At 36.1% G+C, this 13,283-nt stretch overlaps 1 protein-coding gene across 1 annotated transcript in view; it reads right to left on the bottom strand.

Annotated features, from left to right (window-relative positions):
* Positions 1 to 13,283, bottom strand: part of LOC135442936 (lipoxygenase homology domain-containing protein 1-like) — a 130,872-nt gene that overhangs the window by 99,725 nt on the left and 17,864 nt on the right. Inside the window, exons 9-10 of the mRNA XM_064703209.1 lie at positions 12,308 to 12,366; positions 7,848 to 8,011 (exon numbers count right to left, since the gene is read on the bottom strand). Coding sequence (XP_064559279.1) covers positions 7,848 to 8,011; positions 12,308 to 12,366 — 223 coding nt within the window. The remainder of the gene's footprint in view (positions 1 to 7,847; positions 8,012 to 12,307; positions 12,367 to 13,283) is intronic.

Genomic DNA, 13,283 nt, shown 5'->3' with positions numbered 1-13,283 from the left:
CTGAGATACAGGCACTGGCTGCTATTTGTGGTGCAGAAATGTTAAAGGGAAATTCTGGCTTAATCCCTGTTGAAAGAGAAGCATCACAGCCATCACAGATTATGGTATACAATAATCATTACCATGATTCTTGGTCAGGACCAGGAAACTCTATTAAAGAGCCCCTTTCAATTTCTGAAGCAGCTAATCAGTCATTTGGCCATGAAGCAAACTGAAACACTGATAAAGCAAATCTTGCATCTCTATTTTATATATATATATATATATATATATATATATATATATATATATGATATACTATGCATTATAGGAGATGTCTCAAAAGTGAAGCTCAAACTTTTAAAATTATAGTGAATTATATATATTGACTTATTATGCTAAAGTGGTTTTTTTTTGTTGTTGTTCCAGGAAGAGATCTAAGATGTGAGATATGTTTCCAGGTGAATTCCCAAGCAAAGACCATGAACATGTCCCTCTGGTCCTTCTCCTGCTGTGCTCCAGCAGATCCATTTCCTTCTTGTGCTGAGGCCCTAGAGCGGGATGCAGTGCTCCAGGTGGGGTCCCACAACAGCAGAATAGAGGGACAGATTTACCTCCCTTACCCTGCCAGCTGCATAGCAGATGATTTTTTGGCAGACCACTGATGCAACCAGAGAAAATATTACAAAAATAAGCACATGTAGGGGAGATGACCAAAAAATAGGTGGGGGAAAAGGAAAGAAAAAGAAAAAACTTAGCAATTTGAAAAAAGAGAGGGAAATTATGAAGACCATTCATCACCATATCAGCATGCAGGAGCTTCTTGATACTGGATCCATCAAACCTAATCAAATGAAGTTTCAAGGTAGAGAACAGAAAGTTCTGTCTGGACCTTTAGGTTTGTCCAGGAGATATATCTAGTTGCAACTAGTTCAATTAGATTTGTTGAATTCCTGTTCAGCATCTCCAAATATGTATGTCTTTGTGTCTTTCTATACTTCCTATCCCTCCCTAACATTCACACTCTAAAAGCAGTTTTGATACAACCAAAGTAAGAAAGTTACGACCACATGCTAAAGGGGAATTTGCCCAAAGTTTCAAGTCAAATACATTTGATTGCTTTCAGCTAAAGGGAGAAACAGCATCAAGCATACTTGACTTACAAAATAAAAGGTTTTTGTATGGTAAACTATGCTGGACTTACAGGTAATGGCATATTTCTGAGCCTGAAAAGTCTCAAAAATCAAAACACAGAACACTGCCCATTTGATAACAGGCTTAGCAATATGCTTATAATTTTAGCAAAATATTATTTTTCTAAATAATTGTTTATTAGTGACCTTGGGGGAAAAAAGTCATGTTTATTCTTAGGTGGAAATTAGGCAATGGCAGAGGGGAAATCAATTGTATATGATGTTCTGGAAGATATATAATACAATTAGAAATTTACTTTCCATACCAATTGCATATTTGGTGCTTGGAACAATTCATCTTGATGTCAGCTCAGATACCACATTGGTTTCTCAGTGGTATTGACTTGCTAACATGTTATTTTTTGTCAATTGGAATCCCATCAAATGTATGTCAGAATTTGCTCTTGCAGTGAAATGCAGAGGAAAATATTCTCATAACACAGCAGAGCTAACGATATTCTTTTGACAACATAAAAAGTGTCTTGAGCTTGCTTCTTCCTTCCCTGTGTTGAATAAATTGCCTTGAACTTCTGCATGACTTGAACACAACCTGGCATTTAGAAATCTACTTTCCCAGCCAGAATGTTCTGTAAAAAGTTGTAGGACAAAGTTGACTTTGTTGCCCTTGTTAACAATGTGCTTACAAAAACTGCAGTCTAACTGCTCAATGATGTTCCAGCACTAAAGCTGCAAAAGTAACATCCATTTTTATTTGGAAGCAGCCATTCTGATAGGCCTGCAATAAATGTCCAAAGAGGAAAGCATTGCTCTGAAAATCAGGCAGCTAAATTCTATTCCTGGATTTGCTTTAGGCTTCCTGAGGAACTACAAAATTCACAAGCCCATTTTGCTCCACTTTCTCAAGTATGCAAGGACAACATTTACATGTCTTTTACAGGGATGTAGCAAATCTCTCTTCATAAATTTTGAGATCCTCAGAAAAAGGCACAACTCTGAAATTCTATATTTTTTTTCTAAAATGTTCTGTTCATTTTGTGTTAGTTGCTACTTCTCTAAAATTCAATTGAGATGTCAAATATTATGAATTGTAATAGTGTAATAGTTTGGACATGGAGTGAAATTCAAATTCCATTATGATGTTGCTTACAGCAGCCACCTATAGAACACAAAACCTAAACTGCAGAGGTGACAAACAAGGACATGGAAACACAGGTTGAGGTAAAGGGATCTAGACACCACAAACATCAGGTATGGTGTTCTTCTTAGGGATGTTAGATAAATCTACAAATACTAGCCTCTTCCCTGGAAAAGATTTTGCAAAACACCCGAGTCATCATCTACAGTTAAATTGTTTGTTGATTGTGGAACTCCTGCTGCATTAACCAATTTGTGTTAAGTCCTGTAATAAATTCTGAAGGGGATGGGTCTCATATAGACCTTGCTTATGTGACAGACTGCCAGCACCCAATAGGCTTAAAAATATCATTGTGACTACAATGATAGTGGTCATTCTATTGTCTTTGTAGCATTTTTCTTCACGGTTACAGGCAATAATATCAATGCATCATATTTCATGGCACAAGTACCAGTACAAATTATTGAAAAAACTGTCCACTCCTTCCAAAAGGGTCATGTTTTCACACACAGCATCTTTGATATAGTCATATTCTAAATTTTTGCAAGCAGTTAAACTAGACTGACCTGCTAAACAATACACCTATATATTTTGTTCATTGTTACTATTTATAGGACTAAGTAATCTTCTTACCATAGGCAAAGGGAACATTCTCATTAAATCATGTGTTAGACAACTTGGCCTTACTTTTTGAAATTGAAGCTTAACAAAGCTCATATTTTACAATTTGTCTCTAAGCATAATTGAAATCCAGGTTTATCAGCAAGAAGTTCTACCTAAAGAGGATGCAAGGACTAAATTTTAATTCCATTTCTAAATGAGCTATGCAAATACACTTTTTGGTCCCTAACATACCTGTGATATTTTGAATGGAGTTGGTATGACCTATCTTCATGTACTTAAGATGTTTAACTAAGTGAAAAGTGAAGTTCCTTGTATGAATAAGAAAAGGTTCAGTGGAAGGATAATTCAATAAGAGGATGGAAAACATACCTGTGATTACTCATTTTCTCTTTTATTTACTAGAATAAGCAAAATAATATCACTGCTTTCCTGTTGTGCAGAGAGTATCCTGCAGTCTCTTTGAGATAAACTCAGGCTAGCATGAAAATCATTTGGATAAATCAACACTTCAGAGGCAGCTGCACCAAAATCCTGATGTCTAACACACCCACCAGAGAATGTGCTTGACGGACAGTTATTTATTTCATGTAAGGCCACTTCATTAACAGAATTTCAGAGAAGTCATGTACAGCAGTTGGATTCCCAAAAGAAAGAAAAATCATTGACTGCATTAGTTTAACTTCTACAGCATCAGCATGTAATAGAGAAATCCTTGGAAGTAGATGATATTTTTTTAATTGTGAACATGCAGCTAATAACTGTTGCCAAAAATGCAATAACTATTATACCAGTACAGTACAAAGGGTCCACCCATGCTGATTGCTTTTTCCAGATGTCTGAATTCAACCACTTTGTTAATTGTGCCCAGAAAACTTGGCACAGTTACACACTAACTCAAAAATTAGAATATGTCACAGGTGCTCACACAGAAATTTAACAGTGCCATGAAAAAGGGTGGATATAGACAAATAAGGAATAGGATTAAAGGCCACACAAAGATCAGCATTATTTTTTCCTACTTCATACTTGCTTTGGTCATAAAAATACATTGCTTAAACAAATACTGCTGATTGCACAGTGACTGTTAAAACGCTTTCTTTTCCAGTGCACTCAAGCTCTGGAAGAACTTCATTTTTACTGTGGGTTAATCAAATTATGCCAACAGCAAGTACAAATATTCATATATTTATGTATATACACACACTTGGTACTGCAGTACATACTGCCTAATTACTGAACAAGTAACACCACATTCCCCACTCCCAGTTCTTAAAGATGAGATCAGCAGTGTTTTTCTCCAAGATTTTTTGTGAGCTCTTTACAATCCTGCGTTGTTTCTTGGAACAAGCTAAATTTTGTTTAATGCACAGCCTGTAGCTGATGAATATAATTTTACATACTTCTCCCCTTTATCTCAGTAAGGGATGAGGTCCACCTTGTTATCCTGTGCATTTCACAGACAGTGACAGTTTCAAGTGGAGTAATAGCCATAGGTATGAAAGTTTTATGCTGCCTTAAGCAGATCAGACTAATGCCTGGGCTTCTCTAAGTTTTATTCAACTCTTTCTGAACCTAAATGGCCGTTACGGACAGCAGGGACAGCTGGAAAATAGCAGGACACAAGCAATGTCCAGCTTTCAGGCATTGTCAGTCCCATGGTTAAGAGTATGGATAGTTACATCAGTGCTCATGTTCTCTCTTGCAATCTTCCCACTCTGGAAGGATTCTAACTGAGCTCATTTCAGCCTCTTTTATTTGAACATCATGAGCAAAAGCATAAAAATGGATTTGTTTCAACCTATTTTTGCAACATTTAGTTTTCTTCTCACTGCTTCTCATTTTACTTTGGAGATCTCAGTTTTGACTGAAGAAAGAATGACTATGGATTCAGAGTACAGGAATGAATGACTCACAGTGAAACACAACAGATTCTTAGAGTCTGTAGTGCTGATTCTAAAGAAAGGACTTTTAATTATTAATGTATCGGTTATTTTAAATGACTGATAATTTTATTTAAACAGGAGGAAACCAAAATGAAAAATAACAGATCGAGTTCTATGTGTAGCATGTTCTTGAGATGCAGTACAGCATGAAGGCATATCTGATGAACACAACTCTTAACGAAAAAGGTAAAGTGGAAGGAAAATGGCTGTATTTAACACTTTAACAGTCTCATCACAGGAGCGCTATTTATTAAGTTTTATGGTATTAAGTATCTCTTCAAGTATTATATGAGCCCTACTTTTCATCTCCCTATATTAGTTTCTGGTATTTGCCCTAGACCATAGAGTGTATAAAGGATTGTTTATGTGGATGAACAAACTCTAAATCATGTAAATGGATGTGGCACCAGCTTTAAAAGTTAGAAAAATGAGCTCGTGCAGCAAAAATCACACCAGGGCTGGATTTCAGTTTCCAATGCTCCTAAAATATCATGCATACTTCATGTTCTGTACTTGCAAACATGGAACAGCTACCTTCCTTACAAAGACAGCCACCAACCCCAAAATATAATCTAAGGTTAAACTGAAGATTTTGAAGATTTCTTAGGAAAAATTCCAGCACTTCTAGTAGTTTAATTTAGTGAGTTTTGGGGTTTTTTTAATTGACAATGTGTTGAAATTCTTAAGACCAGCACCACCCTAAAGAGATGGAAGAGATGATTATGAAGCAAATCCACAAGGTAAATAATGGAAAAAGTCTTGTTATGGAAATGCTAGGTGCTGCCACAATCACTAAGGCAAGCAATATTTTGAAAGCAGATCTACTGAACCAGTCAGTGTTTTTACTGACTTCATTATTACTAGAACAGCAGAACTTGTACCCGAAGGTATGGAATTGCTATTATGTATGGAAGTAATAAAAATTGAGAGATTGCAGCTGGTTTTTACAGAAGATAATAGGCTTACAGTCTTATGCTTAGTTCTCTTTGACACAGAAGGGAATATTTGGCATGACCAAACATTAAAAGAATATTTTTAAAAGAATTTCTTTATCAAACTGTGTGTACAGTCATAAGAGATAATTCGGCATGTTTCAAAGAATGATGATGCATAATACTGGACTCCAGAGAATACAATTTACAATACAATTAAAGCTCCAGTGTCTTGAGCAACCCAGCATTCTGCCAAAATCAGTATTTTTGAAATACTGAGAAATACTCAGGGACTGTGATGACACCAGAGGAAGATGCAGGAAACAGATCAGAGTTGTGATGAAAGCTGTAACTTATAGTAGATTGATATTCCTCTACTGGAGAAGGAATGACTCTCAACAGAAAAATGATGCCCTAAAAACTCTGCCTGAATAGTAACAGAAGCTGAAATCCACAGCCCAGAAGTATTTTCTTTGAACACACAGGGACAATTCAGAGCAGAAAAGGAAATCCATCAGATTTAATTCTGTTTTTTCCCTGCTCCCATATTGTTTATCCTTGACATACCCATCTGGTAGGAAAAATTGCTAAGCCACAAGAGAAAATTCTGTGCAGAGTACATATGACTGTCTTGAGGAAACCTAGAACCCAGGACTCCAGTCAGAAACAAGAATAGTCCCCATCACACAACTGTAAATTACCTTCAATGAATTCCATGTACTGCCATCATGTGGAAATCTCTAAGGGTAATAGCCTTGTTACATTATACCTGCACTACAATGGACTTTGGCCAGTTTTTAATTTCGTTCACACAAACCTTAATCAGAGATAGCTCAGGTTAATGAAGTTACACTTGCTTTATAAAGCAATAGAAGCAGCACTAAAATTAAGTTCTAGAATGAAATCTCAGGAGGGTATAAAGGAGCACCAGCTGATTTACTCAAGTTTTATTAACTTTCTTTTTCCATTATTTTTAACTTTACTGAATATTCATTGTGTACTTTTAGGTATCCAACTTACTAAACAGTTAACTGTGTTTTCTATCAGACTGCTATTCTTGGTTTTTTATTAAGACAATCCAGTACAGTTTGGTCTCATTCTCTTTTTGTGGGCCATTTGTTTGTGATTTCTTATGGTTGTAAGTGTGGCTACAGGGATTTTGAAACTGTATGATATTTCGATTGTTTTTGTGAGGCATGACTGTGTTTTATTTGTTTCCATTATATTATGCTGATCTCTTCCAGCACCCTTGATCAGTAAACACTTCCTTTTTAAAAAACTATGCTAGAAAGTTTCTGTCTGGCTGATTTTAGTATCAAAAGATGCTTTCTGTCCCATCTGTCACTGATTCTCCATCATGTGTTTATTATGCATAAATTATTTAAACCTAAGTAACATATCACAGATTTAACTACTGCAACAGTTGCAGTCCTGACCAAGGAACTGCATGAAGTAGAGAAAATGGCAGGAATTACAGGATCTTGCAGAAATGAGAAATGTCATCTTTCTGAAGCACATCTCGGAGTCTTTTTGTCAGCAGAGAGAAATATCTCCATTTGCTCGGAGGAACAGGACAGCACTAGTTGAAATCACATGAGTAAACTTGTGATTTACCTCTAGTTTCTGGCCACCCTTCTCCCCCTTTCCTTCTTACTTTCTCCAATGAAAAGTTCACACAAGAGTGGGCTTCAGTGGAAGTCTGAGGAAGTTTGTGGAAGAATTTACAGTGGACCCTTCCAAAGATGGATATGCAACACAAACCATAACCAAGACTACCTTACTACATAAATGCCAATAAAGTTCTTTTACTTCTTCAAACAAACATCTACTCTAATCTGGCACATCAAGAGGATGCAAGTATGAAGCAGATTCTGAGAGACCTGTTTGTCCCAGGCAGTTGTGAACACATTTCCTGATTCAAAACTCAGAGCCATAAAAGTCAGCTGCTCCCTCAGAAATGCTTAATCATCCTTGTATGTTTCTTTGAGTCTTTTTTATTACCTCTATTATCTAGTTTTGAGAAAAGCTACTTTGCATTTGTTTTGAATTCTCCAGTGTTTATATAACAGCCATACTGTACCTTAAATGTATCTTCACTGTTGGGATTAAACAGCTGCTGTTTCCCAGATCCCAAAATAATTGGACCAGAAGCTTTGTTTTCTCCATAAGCATAAAGGAATACTGTTGCTGTTGTGCCAGCTGTTTCAAAATCCCCAGTGACTACTGTTATCTTCCAGTCTCCTTCTGTAAAGTAAAAAAAAAAAAATTAATGCTTTTAAAAATGCTACTTATACGAAGCAGTTTACTTGAAAGATGTAAAAGAAAGCATAGTTTGGCCCAAGGACTGTGACTATGCTGCACCTGAAAGGTAATGATGTCAGGTGAGGCAACAGAGGATTGGCCGAGTACTACATCTTTCCACCTCATCTTAAGGTATGGACCAAGGATGGAGGAGGTTTACACTGCACAAAAGCCAGAAATATGAACACAGAGCTAAGTGAGATTTCTGAGGGTCAACACAGAAGCAGACCACCATCCAGAATTTGGACTATGACAACAGTATAACCAAGAAATGCAACAGGAAAAATGCCGAAGCATCCCAATTAAGAACAATTTCCCCTCATTTTAGGGTGATGTGATAAATCAACAGAATTCCATTTGCCTGGATGGGGGCATGATACTGAAATCAGTATTAAAAAAAAAAGGTTTTGTAGAAAAGTCTGAACTGGATTAGGACTCATTAGAAAATCATTTTATATAAAGCTCCCTGACACTAAAATATCATCTCTGCTCCCATAAAATGTACACGTTATTTAAATATTCAAAAGCAGCTTAATATAATTCTTATTTTAAAAAAAGAACAATTCATAATTGTAAAATGCATTTCTACATCTGAAAAGATGGGATTGCACGCTTCTCCACCCCTCATTGATTGCAGCTTTTGTCTGTGTGAAACAAGTTCCACACAGCGACTTAAATTCATTCTGTTCAAGGCAAACAATAAATGAAATACCAGCATCCAGTCATCTTATGAATAAATGCCATAGCATACACTGCAGTTCTCTTAGTAGAAGCTGTCTGGTAATGCCTGCATGATTTAAATCTGTAGTCTGACAGAGGTATTTATCTTGGGCCAGCCTCATTATCTCTCAGTAATCTGCCCCACAAAAATTGAACTGGAGCAGGAAGTTTGATTTCCTGTTTTCCAAGTCTTTAGAGGTCTGGCTGATGTCTGGTTTGGGAAGGTGTTAGAATTTTAAATACACATAAATACACAGCTGGGAATTCAGAAAGCAGCAATAGCTCGTTTGTTCTGTCCAATGAAACCTGGCCCACAGACTGAGGGAAGGAATTGTCCCCTGTACTCTGCTCTGATGAGACCCCACCTGCAGTACTACATCCAGCTCTGGGTTCCCCAACAAAATAAGGATGTGGACCTGTTGAAACAGGCACAGAGAAGGGCCATGAAAATCGTTAGGGGCTGGAGCTCCTCTCCTGTCACAAAAGGTTGTTGTTCAGCTTGGAGCAGAGAAGGTTCTGGACAGGTAGACCTTATTGACAGCCTTTCAATATATTAAGGGACTTGAAAGAAAATCAAAGAATTTTTACAAGGACATGTAGTGATAAGTCAAGGGGGAATGGTTTTAAAGTGAAATAGGGTAGATTTAGAAAAGACATGAAGAATATATATTTTTTTAATAAGGATTGTAAGACCCTGGAACAGGTTGCCCAAAGAAGTTGTGGATGTCTCTTTGTTTGAAGTGTTTGAAGCCAGGCTCGATGGGGCTTTGAGAAAGCTGGTCTAGTGGAAGATGTCCCTATCCATGTCAGGGGCCGTACTAGTTATCTTTAAAGACTTCTTCCAACACAAATTATTCTACAATTCCATAAAGGAAGTGAAGCATCCAATTTTCACTAAGAATTGTCAGACTCCAGCTTGTAAGAAACTATTTTGTGCCTTTGAAAATCCTCATCTTCACAGCTTTCTCTATAGGCTCACTTTCTTGATAGAAAAAAAACATAGCCCCAGAAAACAAAAGGATAAACACCAATTAGAAGAGTGAAAAGCCTCTATACCCTGATGGTGGAAACAAAGAGCATAAGGCAAGGGCTCCCTATCCCATAGAAAAAGAACTTGTTTGTGAAAAATTCAGCCTTTTTTGTTTTCAAACAATATAATGCTAATTTCTTAAAGACAAAGTTCCTTTGAACCATTTGACTGGAAAATAAGGACAATTCCATTTACACAGGTTTATGAAGAATGGTGCAGACAAGGGGTAAAATATGACCCACTACTCCTCCCAAAGTGTCAAACATCATTCAGAAACAAATATTCACTTTAAAGGAGATAAAATGTATTTCCTTTGACATGTTCAGTGATTAACTGTGCCTCAAATGGTTGTGATGGCCCTTTCTATTGTATTATTCTCACAAAGTCTGTCTTTTGTTAAGCAAGGGGGTTCTGAAATGATGCAGTTGTTATTATTGAGGCTGTATTTTCTAGCTAATTCAGTTCCAACCTCCCAAGTTTAGTATCTATAAACTATTTTGCACACAACTACCCCTCTGAAGGTAAGGCAGGGGATCAAACTTCCCCATAGACACAATTTAAAAGAGTTTTGGTTTGAACTCCTCTATACTGACTTTGAGGCTTGTTCCTTTTTTCTGGAAGTAGAAAGGACTTGTGTTGGAAAGACATGGGAGTATAGGAAAAGAGTCCTTAAATTTCTAATCTCTCTGATGCCAGAAGTCCTCATTGCAGTGCATTGCACGCTGCCAAATAGAAAAGGGAAACAGTATTACAAAAGTACTACAAAAACATAATTCTTGTTGGCATAAGAAGCTGGGTTGTTCTGATGAGGTAGAGTACCAATAGTTCCTTAATGACTGAAGAGGAGCACACTTTGAGGGGAAAAGAATACAGATAAAGGTGTTATGACATCACTGCCATTTAGCGTACACAGAGGAAAGGTGAAACCTATCACCTGGGGTTCTAGGGACAGCAGAAAGTGGTAAGTTGCCACAGATGACTGTCTAGATGTGTATTTTGTTTTGGGTTTTTTTTTCAATTTTCTATATTATTAGAAACAGGACAATACACTAGAAAGTTCTACTTCCTAGGAAAATAATTGTGGTGTTTTCAAGAAGCGATACAGAAAGAAAATGGGGGAAAAAAGGTAAGTGAACAAACTCCCAGATCAACCACTAAGCCAGGAATTGGAGCAGCCCATCTAGGTATAGGATACAGAATTTCAAGTCTCTTTCCCACTGATCCGTGTTTTACCAAGTGTCCCAAACAAGAGGTTATTTGTTTCACACACTTTTGGCTGCCTTGCTCTGATTGAGACTTTTGCACAGCTTAAATGACACAGACCCAGCTGTAGGTGCAGAATTTGAATTATGGAAGATCTCTCAGGACAGGCCATGCAAAAGTGAGGTGTGTGGAACAGGTAAAGCACAAAGAGTGATGAACAAAGAGCAAATTACTGCCTGCTGGAAAAAGCACAGAAAGCAAGAAGGACAAAAATACTTGTGACTCAAAAGAAAGTCTATAACAGGGTAGGATTTTAATGTATTTTCTAAAATAACTGGGCAAAAATTTTATCATTACCACTTGCCATAGGAGCAAAGTTTAGAACAAGATATTTGGGTCTTCATGGATATTTTGATTGATATAACAAATTTTGAATAAACATTTTCCAACTTTCTCACAACTCCTCTAGATCCTTGTTCATCCTGCAGCATAACTGAGAAATTCTAATGTGTTATTAAGAAATAAAATTTAATCTGCTCGGGTTGCCAGGACAGAGAAGTCAGCCTGAACAAATATGAAATCACAAGTAAAACAGTAAATGAAAAACTATATTCCAAGAGAAAAAAATCATGTTTTAAAATGTTAACTATTAAAAAACTGAAATTAAGATAGATCATCAGTAAGTACTAGAAGAATAGGAATTTTTCAAAGAAGCAGAAGGAAAAATAACATTATGGAAAGAAAAATGACAATAAAAATAAATTATAAGCAAAGTTATTTATTAAATTAAAATGTGAAGTTCAGAGTTTACTGAAATGTTCAAATAGTGTGCTATAATTAATGTTTTAAAATAAATACAAATGGCAACAAATGTGTAAAGCAATTAGTTCTGAAACAGAAACAGTCTTCATTAAAATTAGAAAACAAGAACAGTATTTACCACTTGCTTCTTGCATTTTCAGCTGCTGATTTTTTTTAAAGTCTGTAAAAAAAAATCCATTAATAAAGGACCTTTCCTTTAATACTACAGAAAAGGTTTGAAAGAAGAGATCAAAAAGACATTCAGTTTTTCCAGCCAATACAAGAAGACTCTTTCTCATTTGTTCCCTCATTACTTTCTCATTATCACCTAAACCAATTATATAAATCATATTCTCTCAGAAATATAGCAAGCTGCAAAATCAGTTAACTCTGATATTTATGGTGTAAAATCTGTCCAGATTTTTTCAGAGGTAAAGGATTACTAATTATTGTTCTTACTTCCATAAAGTAAAAATAAATATTACCTTGAGGGTACAGCTCAATTTCTGAATGGATTATACCTTGAGACATAAATGGAAGCCACCTAAGAATAATAAAGAAAATAAGAAAGCAGGTAGGAATCAGTTTTTATTTACATTACCATATAACAATTGCCCGTATCCAATTTTCATACTGTGTACACCTAACAGCAAAGGGTCTCTACTCCTAAAATTTTAGTATTACAGTAGAAATTATTTGACTCAACAAAGAAACTTGTTTTGCGCAAAAGTAAGGACTATGTAGGCAAAAAATAGACTTGTATCAGATTAAGAGACTCATATGGCATTACTTTACTTGTTCCTATAGCTAAACAGAATATAGCACAGGACATTTTTTTTTTCAATACTATGGATTGAGAGCTAAGTATAGTTTGTATGTATTTATTGTCGTATTTCTTAAAACTACAGTTCAGTGTTAAAACAAAGATGCAACCAAACACTTCTCTTTCTTATTCCTCCTACAAACAGAGGACAGGTAAATGAGTCTCAAAAAAGGGCAAATGAAGGAAAACTTTGTTTAGGTTTCCCAGTCATGTTACCCTAGGCTATGTATAATTTTGAAAATTTTCCTTGAGAACATGGATTACCAACAGCTTTTATTTCCTCTTGCTTGGTAAAAAAATCAGCTCTTTTTTTAACAGAAAAGGAATACAGCAATTTTCTGGACTGTAGTTTTTTATTTTCTCAGTCCACTTCCATGGACTCTCCAGGAATGACCTAAATGACTCATTCTCCTATGAAGCCTATTGGGATTCCAGTACAAGCTGGGCAAGAAAAGTCCAGAGCAACTTACAAAGTTTCTAATTTTTTGTCCTGAAAACAGGACTTGACCAATTCATCTAAGAGCTACTCCTTAAGAAATAAATTTTCTCTTACTAAACTATTTATTTCTATTACTTCTGCTAAAAACTGATGGCACAGATATCTTCTGAAATCCCAGATGCTAAAAGGTATCAGTAAC

This window comes from Zonotrichia leucophrys, chromosome 2, assembly GCF_028769735.1.
Source record: "Zonotrichia leucophrys gambelii isolate GWCS_2022_RI chromosome 2, RI_Zleu_2.0, whole genome shotgun sequence".
Lineage (NCBI taxonomy): Eukaryota > Metazoa > Chordata > Aves > Passeriformes > Passerellidae > Zonotrichia > Zonotrichia leucophrys.
The sequence above is the reverse complement of the archived record's forward strand: the minus strand, read 5'-3'. Positions and strand labels throughout refer to the sequence as shown.